Genomic DNA, 14,797 nt, shown 5'->3' on the forward strand with positions numbered 1-14,797 from the left:
TTTAGTTTAAAGATCTTTTATGAAATTCAAAGCCTTGCCTTCGACAAGCATTGTCTCTCAGAACTCAGTATTTGCAAGTTAAATACAGATATCAGTGAATCGAATCAGGACTTGATCGAGACAGATAATCTGGTCAATAGGTTAAAGTAATGCTAGTTATATTAAACTACAGTTAAAGCTATCATTGTGCGGTGGGCGATCTTGTGTCCCTCCCCTCCCCCTCACGCTACCGTCCTGCGCTTGAGTCCCGCCCATTGGCAAATTGCGATCTCGGTCGACGCGGGCGCTCCTCTCACTCGCCCAATAGTAGACCAATACAGCTGAATTTTGCTTAGAAATAAATCGGATGTGATATAGATTTGGATAATCGATTACTCACGGAATTCTAGATAAAATGACACAGCTGTGTATTTAGCTCGTGGACGCAAATAGATATATCTGAATCAAATGACATTGTAGAATCTCTATTTTTTGATATTTCATTTAAGAATTAAAACTAATAATACTTATGTGACTTTATCTTCTTCATAGTCGTATTCCTCATGGCTGAGGGGTCGTGGTCATTACGTGGAATTATACACACACAACAACTTTCTTGGCATTAGTTATGGAGTGGTTTGCCATTGCCTTATCCATTTCACACACAAGTTAATAATCAACCGGTGTGCAGGTTTCCTCACGATATTTTCTTTCACCGGAAGCAAGTGGTGGTCGATGAAAACAACTATATACAAGTCAGATTGGTATACAAATTCATGTGGCACGAGTAGGTAGTAGCATTTGAACCTGGAACCTTACGATCCACAGGCGGGCGTCTTAACCATTACATCACCACCGCTTTTAGCGACTTTATACTAGATTAAAAATAAAAATAGAAAATATTTTACTCCAATCGTTTGCATTGAAGCCGACTTCGTATCACCAAAAGATCTGGATACAATAACTTCAGGATACAAATGACAAAGTGCCATCCCGCTGCTATAATGTTCGTACGAGCCCCCCACGCGGACCTTTATCATTTTTATCATCTACTTTATGCCCTAGGACATTCTCTAAGATACAGTAATTCCCTTAGTTGTCTTATTACTTACGTCAATTACTTGGGTCGTGTGGTTCCTTATCGGCTAGTGTCTATTCTATCTAAAAGATTTACAGGTAGTGAAAAGTCCGGCTCGAAGGACCAAGATAGTATCGGAACTCTTTGTTCACTTCTAATTGTTTGTCCTCTAATTACTGTATTGTTAGAAATCGTATTGTTTTTTTTTATTTGAGTTCAAGCAAGTTAAACTAGGAGTTTAATACTTTAGAACTTTTAGTATGATCCGAAAAGTAAAAACAAGCATTGCTATAATTATTTTCTGAAAACTTATTAAAAATATTTCTGCAAAGGCAACACAACACGAGCTAAGTTACAAAAGCGAAGATGTAATAAATAAGACGTCCAGAAAATTTGCATACAAAGCCGGGAGTAAAACAGAAGCAAAATGAGGAGAGGTATTTATTGAACAGGCAGAATGGACTCGCCCGCGCCGCGATGAGCTATAGGCAATGGCCGCTGCCTTGCTACCGAGTCGTGTTTATGTCTGGCCTTTTATTTTTCTTTCTTTGCGGCCTGTGGCTGACTTTTCCTTCAATTAAGTGATCTTTTTATTTTTTGGCTTGGCTGGTGTGGTTCATTCATGTCTGTAGCCTATATACGATTTGAAGAAATTGTTGACATATGTTTCATGTATTTTTAGTTATTGCCGTGGTTGAATGCGTTTAAAATCAATTGGTTGTAATTAGCTTTGTTCTTCTACTTTACGAATGTGTTTAGAACACTGAAATCATATTGAAATTCAAGTCGCTAAATGGATTTTTGTTTATTACATTAGCTTTCTTATGACTTTTTGTTATTTTATTGATTTGTTTTGTAACTATTATGTGCTGTGTTGTATCTTCGAAGACAATTAAATACCCGTTAAACAGGATGATACTATAAACCTCTAGTTTCTTGGAAGGTTGTATAAAATGTTCAATTGATTACATTTTTCTCTCCTATACGGGTTTATCTAACGGTGGCATAGACTTAGTTATGGCTAATGATGACAGCAACTGGTCTAGTTAGTGTAACTTCTAGCTGTTTTAGCATAACTCCATTAGGTTTAAGAAATGTTGTGAAGGTTGTACATTTGAAATCTTTAGTAGTAAATTATAAAAAAACAAATAAATCTTCAGATTACAAAATAATGTTTCATTTTTAAAATAATAGTAAATATCGTATTTCTGATAAAGTATTAGCTCCTTTCCCATTACCATATATGTAAACAATAGTCATTACTCTCTAATTAGTGTAGTGCAATGTATCTTGTAATTGGATTTCCTCTATTATTTCCCCGGCCATATTGTAACTTTAAAATGAATATAAATTATAGGACCTGTCCCTATTCTCTTGTACACGCTTGTAATGCTACAGGTGCTATTCCTATGCAGATTATTCTCTATTTGGTATCGGCGTAAATAATAGTCTAGTTCTAAATTTACTTATGTTATCAAGAATTTAATAGTGATCATACGGGTACATAACAGGAATCACACAGTAATATCACTGCTATTTGTGGAGTACTTAAATATTCAACTAAAACTGAAAATGACAATTCACCGATGCATTCTAATTTATTCGTTGCATTGCCATTCACAAGTTCGAAGAAGCGACAAAGTGATGTGGCGTGAAGATACCTCGGTTGGCGCATGCGCGACGCACGCAGCAGTCAGCCACATCAGATAGTCCGCGACGCCGTGCTCGCACTTCTACGAAAGAATTAAGTGTTGAAGAACTTTTACAAGGAGTTAGTTTGTTCTGGCACAACAAATTGAGTTTCGAAGAATATAGTTCCACAAGAAGTTACTGTTTGTTCTGGTTTAGCTCAGCCATGAATATCGAAGGGAAGCGAGCTTAACTAAATATGGTGTTTTGTAATAGTTAAACATTTTTATAAACACATTTTTTTGCCGTCTTCCTCAACTATTGTAAATGAGTCCACGGCTTTGTTCATGGAAATTGATTTCTTGTTAGTATCCAATACATTTCGGAGATAATGGTTGGCATAAATGTCCTCACAGGACCCCATGTAATGATTTATTATTCTTCTTATTTCTAGTAAGAACTAAAATAGAACTAAAGGAATAACATAGTTCTAAAGGAATAATTGAATAAAAGTCACAAAGTTCGCAAAGATATCTTGTTACCAACAAGGCTTAGAACAGTTGCTGCGTCGCATGCTAACTTATTTATTGCTCGCTCTTTGCTCGCGACAAGGCGATCTTCAGTCGACACATATAATTTATTAGCAGGCACCAAAAACCTGTTCAGAAATCCGAGAGAATAAGTAGCAGTTGAAAGTAATCTAGACGGGCCCAATTAGGATGTGCCCGAAGAAATTCTGTAGTGTTTGAAATTGTTCTAAATGCTGAACAATTTCAATGGTATGGGATTCGTTAAGATATATAATTTTCATTTGAATTTTTCAGACAGCTGTGTTTGTTTGTTTATTTGTACTTGTAACGCATAATACTAAACAGTGACTAGTCAATATGCTGATTTAAGTATTTTTACAATCAGTAATAAAAAAAATTTGAGGCAAATTTAAATTTTATCCACTGAGTCAGCGCAGTAGTATTTTTCGGTATGACAGCGCAGTAGTAATTTTCGGTACACAAATAGATATATGGATTTTTAATTGTAAAAAAGAATGTTATCAAAAATAACATTATAATGATCTCAAATATTATCGATATTGGTGTATTCTTCCTTTAAAAACACTTACTGCGCGTAATTGAACCAGATAATGCCAATATAAATTTATTGCCCTGTTATAATGAAGATTTAGTTTATAGAAAAGTGCAGTAAATCGTGAAACAAAGCCGCTGTTATGCCATGCCGTATAATTTTGCAGATAATCTGAGCTCAGGTAGCCGTGGTAGTCTTTAGTTGACGTTGTTTTGTTTTAAATTAACAGCTTAGGCTGAGACGTGACGGGAATAACTTCTCCATAGTTTCTTTTGCGTCATTATTTTCTTTTATAATATTGTACAATCTATGAGGTTTTAATTCAAAAATAAATATGTTTTTTACAAACAAGAGATTCGCGTGTAAATACGCATGCATGTCTAAGTTTACATTGTATGTCTCTTCTAGTTTACATGTATGGTATTCATTTTTCATAGTCTCACTTAAGATAACATACCAATCATCCTTTTAATATCCATTCATTACAATTTATGCATAATTATGAGATATATCACGGCTATGATATCAAGATCGTAATTAGCTGGGTTATTAGTTTACAGATCTGTATGACGCATTGATCAAGGTTGGAATTTATCTGACATCTCAGTTTGTTTGTTGTAAATTGTACCTGCTATCGTAGTGTTATTCGAAAACTATATTGCACATAGAAATGGTATTACATTATTATAATTCGACGTAGAATGTAATAATGTATCTGAGTACAATAGCGCTTAAGTTAAAATACATTATCTCGAATTCCACATATCATCCACATAAACGTAGAGCAACCACCCCTGACTTCTGCAGAGGTCATCGCGTGGGTGTGAGGAACAGGCTTCCCGAGGCACCCACGCCTCTGAACATGCAGGTTGCCTTCAAGTTTAATGTCAGATGCATATGCAGTTGCATTGTCATGGCAAACTATTGGAAACATTGGTATTTGATAGAAATCCTTTAACAATTCCACTTTTGAAAATTTTCTTTATACATCAAACACGAAATTTTAACTACTTTCTCAAATGTAAATACCAAAACTAAACATATGTTCAACCAAGTCAAGATGATTTTTATGTTAAACAACGTTTACATTAGAGGCATTGACTTAGGTTACGGTTGAGGGTAAATCAATATCATTTTTCAATCCGTTGATTCTAATACACCATGAATAAACATATCGTGTTATTTTCTCACCAGCGCTTGTACTGTTACTATCAAAGTTCACTAATAAATAAGATTGAATTCATTAACGTAACAAAATTAACATAATGTGGGTGGTATATTAACATTCAGGAGTAAGGATCTCTTATTTGGTGCTTTGTGTTATCCTACGTAGAATATTAATGGTTTATCTAGATTTTTCCCACTGGAAACGGTAATACGACCTACGATACAGTGACTAAGAGTGGTAAATAATTACATTGATTATTCAGCAGTCAGCCTCGATCTAACTGCTGGTTCTTGCTTGATGTCAGCATGTGGTCTATAATTGGATCTCCCGAGTCTATTTTACATTATACCGATTTAAAATTCATTCGATTATTTTTGTTTGTAATGTAAAAGAGTTTAGATATTTGCATTTTTTTGGGAGTTAAATGAATTGTATAACAATTTCTATTTAAACTGTTTGTTAACACTTTTGGAATCAATGTCTGTTTTTGTTTAAATAAATAATATTACTTTAATGATAGTGATATTTTTGAATTTCAAATGAATGTCAGAATCATTTTAGTTTTAAGGAAATCATTACTGTATGTTAATTTTTTTCTTGCTATATTATATATACATGTATTGAAGTCTATAGTAAAATTTCATCTCAGAAAGTTTTAGTATTTGAAAAATCCGAGCCGAACCATCGACAAACGCGATAGGCGCAGGCGCATGTCACATGGTCGTGTCGGCGACGTATCTGCGTTATTTATTGTTGCCGGGGACTGAGGGCGCACGATTGTGCTCACCTACGTGGGTACTTATTGGGCACCACTTATGTCCAATACTGGCAATGTAAATTGTAAAATAGAATACAATGTAATTGTAATTTCATTTTCATTTAAAAAATAGAAATATAACTTTACAAGTATTATTATTAAATAAATTGTACTCATTAGTATCAACAGTGGATCACTAAAACGGTGAAATTCGAAATAATAAATCTGCACATGTTCTTTATCTTTGAAAGAAATATTTACTATTTTATGTAGATATTTATTAAACTGTAGAATTCTTGTATTCAAATCATTCCAATAATAGGATTATATACAAGTTTAATATACCAATACCATTACCGTTTTGAATACTATCGCCTCAGAGCTGACCATTTATGTTCCTCACCTCTACGTTAAGTTTGCATTGTTTGTTGAATTATATGCAGAGTCACTCGGAAGCCATTGTAAGTCGACCGCCAACAGCGCTTCGCCTAGCCGAGGATGAAATAATTTTAATAAAGTAAACTCTGAATAGACGGATTGTATTTTATACCATCTCATTCGCCGTAATACTCGACCACACCTGCTTGAAGTACCAAGCTCTTTTGAGCGCAGTAAGGCTTGTATAAGAACTATACATATAATTGTGATGCATTATGAACTTTGCATCCCTAAGAACCGCAGTACCTATGTAAAAAAACAAAATTTAGGTTTTTTTTCTATCACTCCCTTAGAGGAAAATCTGCGTTAATTCTTCATTGTCCACTTCCTATATTTTTACTTTGTGGCTCCACCGTTCAGTGAAATGACATGTCACCTTTACGTCTTCAGGGTTGTCGCAGTCTAGCTTCTTGCATCCATTATAATTTTTAGTTGAAAAGTTTATCGAGAGACCTATTTTTTTGTTCTATTCTCAAAATATAATTACAAATTTTAATAACGCATATTCTCTTTGTTCCAGCTGCACATCGCGATACGCCGGCGAGTTCTGTCAGCACCTCAATCCTTGCCACAGCGAGTCCAGTCCCCGATGCCAGAATGGCGGCACCTGCCGCGTCAGGCCCGGGATCGGAGGAGGCCCACCTTCTTTCGCCTGCGACTGTCCTCTCGGCTTCAGCGCTTCACTTTGTGAAATAAGAGTCCCGGCTGCGTGTGATTCAGCACCATGTCTGAATGGAGCGACGTGTCGACTGACGTCGTTAGACACGTACGAGTGTGACTGCCCTCCTGGTTATACAGGTTGGTTAAATTTTATACTTAATAGACTTCAAATGAAAGGAGATTCTCAATTTGTCGCGATTTTTTTAATGAATGTTACTCTATTTCTCGCAAATGAAATGTCGACCGATTTGAAAGATTTTATTGTGCTTTAATATTGATAGTGGTATAGGAGTTTATCTACTATAAATAGTACTAGTATTCTTAGGATTAAGTAGACTTAGCATTATGTCTACGACATTATATTAAACCATGCGATAAAAAATGCTTAAAAAAGTTTAATCGAAATATTTCTGTTCTATGCTATTTTTGGATAATAAAATTTACGTGGTATCCTAGACAAAATTTAAATTTTATGGTCATTAGGTGATCAAAAACAAAACAAGTTTATAGGCGTAGGTATTTAAAGTCATCACATTAATTGTCTTGTTATCCATGTGGAATTATCATTTGCAGCTCGTAGCATTTTACACAGAGAAAATATCAATAAATAATAACACACCTTATTCGTACTTTGCAATCAGTAGATGAATAAATATCATTTATATTACAATCAACAGTGCCATTTCTGTTTGTCTGCTAGTCTCCGTTCTCAGAATTAATATTTATGCCATTGATCATAAATCCTAGATGTGTATGCCGTTATGACTTATAACTCAGACAGAGGAAGGAAATACCATTGACTAATATGTAACAGGTGTGTAAAACAACTTTATAGTAAATATTTATTGCATTGAATAGTGTTAGCTGAGTATATATTATATTATGCAGAAATCTTTCTATAGTATTATCATTAAAATAATGATTATAAACTATGCTGTCAAAACATAAAATCATTGTTATGTAAACAACGTAATTAAAGATATAAAAACTATCAAATAAATAACTTTCAGATAAAAAAGATACATTGACAATAAATTTTGGAAAGTCGTCCACAATTTGGAGACTTCCTCTCGTGAGTCCAATGCAAATACAGACAATTTTGATATTTATTTTCTAAGTAATAGAGTTGTAGATGCAGAAATAGATGTCGGTATAAATCCAAATCTACCAGAATTTGCTGACAGGTTCTATTTGTGGGTTGTGCAATTAATAAACTTTCAATTTTTCTGTTCCGCTGCTAAATTAGTAATCGCAATTGGTCTTAAATTGCTGTCGATTAGAAAGGAAATGTCAATGTGTGTCTGTTTCGACGTGTAAAAGTGCTACTTTTATAGTTTTTCTCCCACGAACCAGCGGCTGAGTCAATGTTGTAATTGCTTATTAAGAACAGACTTCCTGGCGCATTATACTTGAAGAGATCTGTAAGATGCCATCATTATATTGACAGCAATTGTAATGATACAGCATTTAGCTAATTTTGATTGATAATTACAGTTATTTTTTGTTTTCATTCAGAAATGAACAAGTAGAAAGCAATTATATGTTTTTGATGATCTTTAAAATATTGTTAACGCAATTATTTGGACTCATTCGGATCTATCTTAGACCTAATCCAACAGATAATGTGATTTAATATATGTCGCATTATGTGTTACCGTTACCTCTTTGAGATTTTAAATTATATATTTTTTGCTCTCATAGATACGCTGCAAGGAATCCTGATTCAGGTCATTTAGTATCAAACCATTTCATGAGTTGTTCATCGTTTAATACTTTATTTCAATTTTCTCCAGAGAATTCTTTCCTCGCCGTAAACGAGTGTTTGCAAAAAAATTGCATTCGCGCTTGTAATGCAACCTGCTTGTCAATTACATCCTTTTAGAGCTCTTCGATTTATGATGGTTCTTCAGCATCTTCGAATGGCCAGGTCTAATTACGGAAGTCAAGTTTGGAAGAACGTGACTTGTCATGTTGCTCGGCGAATTCATTAATTTAGTCCGATAGGATGATTGATGTTTTGCAACGAGAGAGGCATAGTAGATATGGATTGGAGATTCTATTGTTTATTATTATTGTGTAAAATAAGTACTTTCACATTCACAATTCTTATTGGTGATATGAAAATTGCATTGTAACTCAAGTCAAGCGAACCTTTTATTTCTTACGCCTTTTCTGTGTTAATTAATTTTAGCATGGACTAAAATCCGTTGTTGTCAAGGAAATCTTAAAGTATTCATGTTAATTAATTAATTTATATAAAATATATATAGTTATAAACTATTAAATAGATTTGACGTACAGACAGCCCAAGTGAAAACCTAGAAAGTTATATTTCAAACTCTGGATGAAATAAATTGTGTTGTCTGGTCTGGTCCGTTCTTTATTTGACATTCATGTGTATTAAAATTTTACTATTATTCGTGTTATTGATCAGTTCCGGGTTATATAGGACGTTCTTTAAGTTTAATTTGATTAAAATTTACAACAATAGCTGCGCCTCCGGGCTTCGCTTCCATGGGAATTTCGGGATGACAAGTACCCTATGTGTTATTTCAGGTTGTATTCTATCCGTGTACCAAATTTTATAACAATCCGTCCAGTAGATTTTGCTTGAAAGAGTAACAAACATCCTCACGAACTTTAGCATTTATAATTTTAATATGATACGTAAATTGGATGACCGATTCCTATATTACTTCAAAAAATCTGTAAGCAGTGTTGTGAGAAATCTCTTTTCTCTCATATTATAAAATATTAAATTGCATTACAAAATATTATCAACATATCTGAAATAATTTTACACATTCAGATTTTATATTTAGGTGTCAAATGGGTTTTATTTAATTTCATTAATTAGCGTTTTTATGTCCGAGTAATTTCATCAGATATAACTGATTTATATTTTATTTCAGTTTTATGCGTTAGGTAGTAAAATAGAAGATTTTATCTTGGTTTATATTAATACGAAAGTGTGTTTAATAACTGCAGACTTTCGTATCCTCATAAAATTGTTTGAGAAAATGTTATAATCTGATTAACATTATACTTGTTACCTCGAGTCTTTGCTCCTGTAGGATTTCGGGATGTGGTACCAACCTATAATATAATAAATGTAAATCCTTCCGTGGATGTCGTGCGAGGTAATTAAGGGAGCCTTGGCAGCTAATAAGCAACAATATCATGCCTAAAGAGGGTTGAACAGCGTCAAGAGTCCTAAATGAAAGCGCGAACACGAAATAGATGAGAGAATATTAAACAAAAATGTTGCGTTACAAGGTTTGGAAATAAAATTAGTATATAATAAAACTAGCGATCCCGTCCCTGCTTCGCTCGTGTAAAAAAACATAATAAACTATACACCCAAACCTTCCTCTGGAATCACACCATCTATTGGTAAATACCACATGAAAATCGGTGTTGTAGTTTTTGAGTTTATCGCGAACAGACAGACAGACGCGGCAGAAGACTTTGTTTGATAATATGTTTAATAATATGTTTAATAATATGTTAATAATATCCCTAAAGTCAAAATAAATATCTAATAATGTACATTTCTTTGCAATTACAAAATTTAGTAACATCCACTCAATAAAGTCTTTACAACTTCTTTACAATAATTAAATAAGCAAATAACATTCTCTACTCTATTTTCGGTTTTACATTTCTATTGAGACTGTTTTAATTTAATGATGACATAAATGTACCTATTCTCGCTTTTTTATGTATAGCACCACTTTTTTTAATTAAAACCAAAATACGCTTTAAATAAATCTTAAAATTAGAATATTTTCGTATTATCATTTTGATTTATGTCACCAAACTTGTTTTGTGTAACTTTAATGCTTATAGATATAAAATTTAAATCGTTTGGAAGTCATTTCATATTTGTTGTCTAAATTTCTTTCGTCGACACGAAAATAGTATAAATATTGGAAACTTGTCATTTATCATTAATTTACACAATTTAAATAATAATAGAAAAAGTATTCAAAGTGATGTCATTATTCACATTTTATACCAAATTTAAAAAAACACAATTTTTAAACTAGTTGTTCGCTGCGAACTTAGACCTAGCGAACACAATAAATGTTTGATGAGTTTTTACAAAATTGTGAAAATTTCAAAAACGTCTTAATCGATTTTGATGCCGCACGAACTTAAAAATGCTATTGACAGATCCTACTTACCTTTTAAATTTCATCAAAAACAGACCGACGGTTCGAAAGTTATCGCGTTACAAACAAACAAACAAAAAATGTATTTTTGCCCCAAGTCGAATTATAATTGCATGTTTTTTTTCTTCTTAGGTGCCGAATGTTCACACGAAGACCACTGCGCGTCCCAACCATGCAGAAATGGCGGTCGTTGTGTGGCGGACAACACCACTGCCGCTGGCTACTCCTGTGTCTGCCCCCCTGGCTTCACCGGTAATAGGTGTACTGAAGATGTCGTCGAGTGCTCCACAGGACCCGGCCCTTGCCACCATGGGCGATGCTTCAACACCCACGGCTCGTACACTTGCGTCTGCGAACCTGGTTACACTGGCAGGGATTGTGACGCTGAATACGTACCCTGTGAACCGTCACCGTGTCTCCATGATGGAAAGTGTACGCCGCTCGATCAGCTGAGATATAAATGCGATTGTCCTACCGGTAAGTTTTTTTTTTTAAATTAACAATTTGCATTCGTTTGACCTTAATATAGCCAGATGAGAAGCAATGCTTATTCCGTCTTGCTTAGAAGATCCCTTTATTTGTAAAATATCGACGTAGGTTGAGAATTCTAAAACTCAGTAGTTGGCAGTAGCAAAGAGGATCGAAATCAAGAGTAAATTGTCTCAATTTATTGCAATAATGTGTAAATTAGAGATCCATAGGATCCTGGCGTTCGATATCAGAATCACTCTCGTCTGTTCTGAACCAGTTCTTATACGGCTCATTGGAAGGCTTCCGAATCTTTTAGTACCTCATCTGTTCAGCCACATTTAGATAGCCAAATGATATCTGTTATTTTGTTATAATCAATATGTGAATTACTTATTTACTTATTTAGCTCATAAATTAAACATCGAATGATAAATTATGACAGAATATCGTAGTATGCCCGTAGTAATATTTATTAATTCGTATTGATGCTTAGATATTACTTACTAGTCATATCATTATTTAATGTATTTTTTCCCGATGGAGATAGTTAGACTACAAACTTTTATGTCTCCACCAATAAACTTCCATACGTCCAAATGTTGCCTACTAGTTTCGCAACTCCGAGTTCTGACTCGTAAGAGATTAAGATGTGATTCTGTATCTGTTTAAAGAAAGATTGAAAAAGAAAATAATACACAATCCAATGGCAGAAGTTAATGAATAATGCCACATTGATTTGAAATTAATAAGGCATTTCAGATATGAGTTTGCTATGATCATGTCATTAATATCCCTTCAACAAGTTTCCTTATACACGAGCTTTACCTAAACAGGCTGAGCTGTTGCATAAACAGTCATGCGATCATTAAACGCTGCTTTATTGGGCTCAATGCATTCATGTATGTTGGAGTTGTATTAAAGTATTTTGTGAAACGTATCAAGCACTTGCCTTAGTATAGAGACACGTTCCTCTTTAATCAACGCCTTTAAAATTAGATGAGTTTAAATTTTTTGAGTTAACAAGCTACTATATCAGATATTACCAGAAATGTTTAATTAAAAGAAAACAGTTCACGAATCGTAGTAGCATTAGATACATTCTCAGTATTAGTGTTAACTATATCAAATACCATCGTAAAAATTATAGAATTAATTGCAATATTGATATTTGTATGCAAATTATGTATTCTTAGTATTATATAAGTGCCTTATGGGACTGTGTTTATTAAATTTATGCCACAAGTTATTATCTCTGACCTCTAAACTCATTTACAGTTATTTTAATTTGACGCGTTTACAAAAAGATTAGTGAGTGCTAATCAGATTCAATGATTTAGACGAAAGCTCAACATTGTTGGAAAGAACCGGTTTCGTAAATTATATATCGATGTTTTGTGGCGCCGATAAAATGGTTTTTGATTCGATTGTGACGATTAACCGCGTCTAATTTACAAAAATTAACAATTCAAAGGGAATTACTGTAACTGTGTAATAATAGAAACGAGAAAAGACTCAACACTATGAAGGTATGACTACAATAGAATTAAATCTATTAACATTTGTACTAATAATTATAATTACTCAAGGTGTGCCATAAACACCTTGAGTAATTATAATTATTTTCAAAAGTTTCACAATTCACAAGACTAGTCAATTTATATAGAACATAGACATTTAATAAATTTAATTGAGCAAAGATATTGCTTTGCTTGTTATATTTATCTGTTACACTTGGTGCTAGATCTTTTCTATAATGTTTTTCGATTTCTAATGTTTAATACTAGTCTATCGATCGTGGAGAATCAACTGACGTTATCCTATCATATATGTATAGATGACATGACTTAATTGTATCATTTACTTTAATATTAATCTTTTAATTATTAACTATCTCTATCGGGAAAAAATACATTAAATAATTATATGACTAGTAAGTAATATCTTCAATTTACGTATATGTTAGCACTTGTCCAAAAAAGTATGTTCATTGTCTGGGAATGAGCAATTCTGAATCTGATTCTGATTTGTAAATCATTAGTCATAGATCAATATCATAGTTATTTTAAAATAGTATTGATAATATCTGTAACGGTAATGACGAGATGAATCTGGGATTTTCAAATTTCTTTTGAGATAATTCTTCTGTCATATTCTCCGTAAATAGATAATTGTCATCGATGATGAATAATCTAATGTTTATCTGATAAAATATATAATAAGGTAAGGTACAGTTAGGTAAAGTCAAGCGGAGATAGGAGCCAAGAGGACAAAGCGCCTAAGGCAGCCATTATCTACAGAACATTTACACTGCTAAGTATAGTTTGCTTGTTGGCCGAGATTATCTAAGTTGAAACATAGAATAATGGTTATAATATATAGCAGAGATACCTATTTGATTACTTGAAATTATTCGTGAGAGAAGCGCAGATCATTGAAGCCGAAATGCTGGTACGAATATTGATTGAAAACTAATATTGTAAAAATAACAAAAAACATATTTTTTCAAGTATGAAGAACTTCATATACTTAATTGTAATTGTTTTCTTATATATCACCAAGGATAGGTACCGCCTAAAGCGTGCAGAAATCGCACACGTATTTCGGATTAAAATTCGTATTCTTAATTACCAACATCATCATTCTTCTCTGATGGTAATGAATTCCTTCGCATGTTGCGTGTCTGTTTGATTTACTAACATACTCTGGGGCCGAAAGTCGACCGTGGCCCGAGGCGACCACGACTCGGCAGAAAGCTGCTCTTATAAATATTGTTTGCTGTATTCTGTATTGCGTGTACTGAGCCTTATTTGTCGCTGTGTACTTGCCTATTTACGTATTTTTAAACGCCGAATTACTGATATTAATACGCATATCAATTTAGGTTTGTAACATTGAGAAGTTGAATAGAATCTGACTCTAATTAGTATTAACAACAATTAGAAAACTAGGCAATTAGAAAAAGGACAAAGTAGATTTACAACTCTTATTTTATTCCATGCAAATTAAAAGTAAAAAAAAAGTGTGATTTCAAATTGATTGTCAGCAATCAAGTGTTTATCAAAAACAATGTGCCCATTGAACTGTGAGAACGTAGAACAGTAAGACACGAACACAGAGCAATTTACTCACAACTGCGACTGCGGAAAGTGTTGAAAGAGTTACATCAGTTTTTATGTAGTGCGCCGTGGCAGTGCGCATCTCTTCATTAGCTCCATTACGTTGCAAAATGGCTGTTGCGAGAACAAGTGCGTCATCTAGAAATTTCGTTTTGATGACTTGATTCGCAGTTTTAGGGAAAGCAATCTCTGTTACTTCACGACCTACTAATTTGGGTGGGGAGTTACTTAAATCTTCTACGT

General features: G+C 33.6%; 1 protein-coding gene across 4 annotated transcripts in view; it reads left to right on the forward strand.

The window, feature by feature from the left end:
* Positions 1-14,797, forward strand: part of N (Notch) — a 120,417-nt gene that overhangs the window by 68,289 nt on the left and 37,331 nt on the right. For all 4 annotated transcript variants that reach the window (XM_053744731.1, XM_053744732.1, XM_053744733.1 and 1 more), the window contains exons 3-4: positions 6,653-6,930; positions 11,100-11,444. In XM_053744731.1, the coding sequence (XP_053600706.1) occupies positions 6,653-6,930; positions 11,100-11,444 (623 nt within the window). The remainder of the gene's footprint in view (positions 1-6,652; positions 6,931-11,099; positions 11,445-14,797) is intronic.

Source organism: Plodia interpunctella, chromosome 5 (genome assembly GCF_027563975.2).
Source record: "Plodia interpunctella isolate USDA-ARS_2022_Savannah chromosome 5, ilPloInte3.2, whole genome shotgun sequence".
Lineage (NCBI taxonomy): Eukaryota > Metazoa > Arthropoda > Insecta > Lepidoptera > Pyralidae > Plodia > Plodia interpunctella.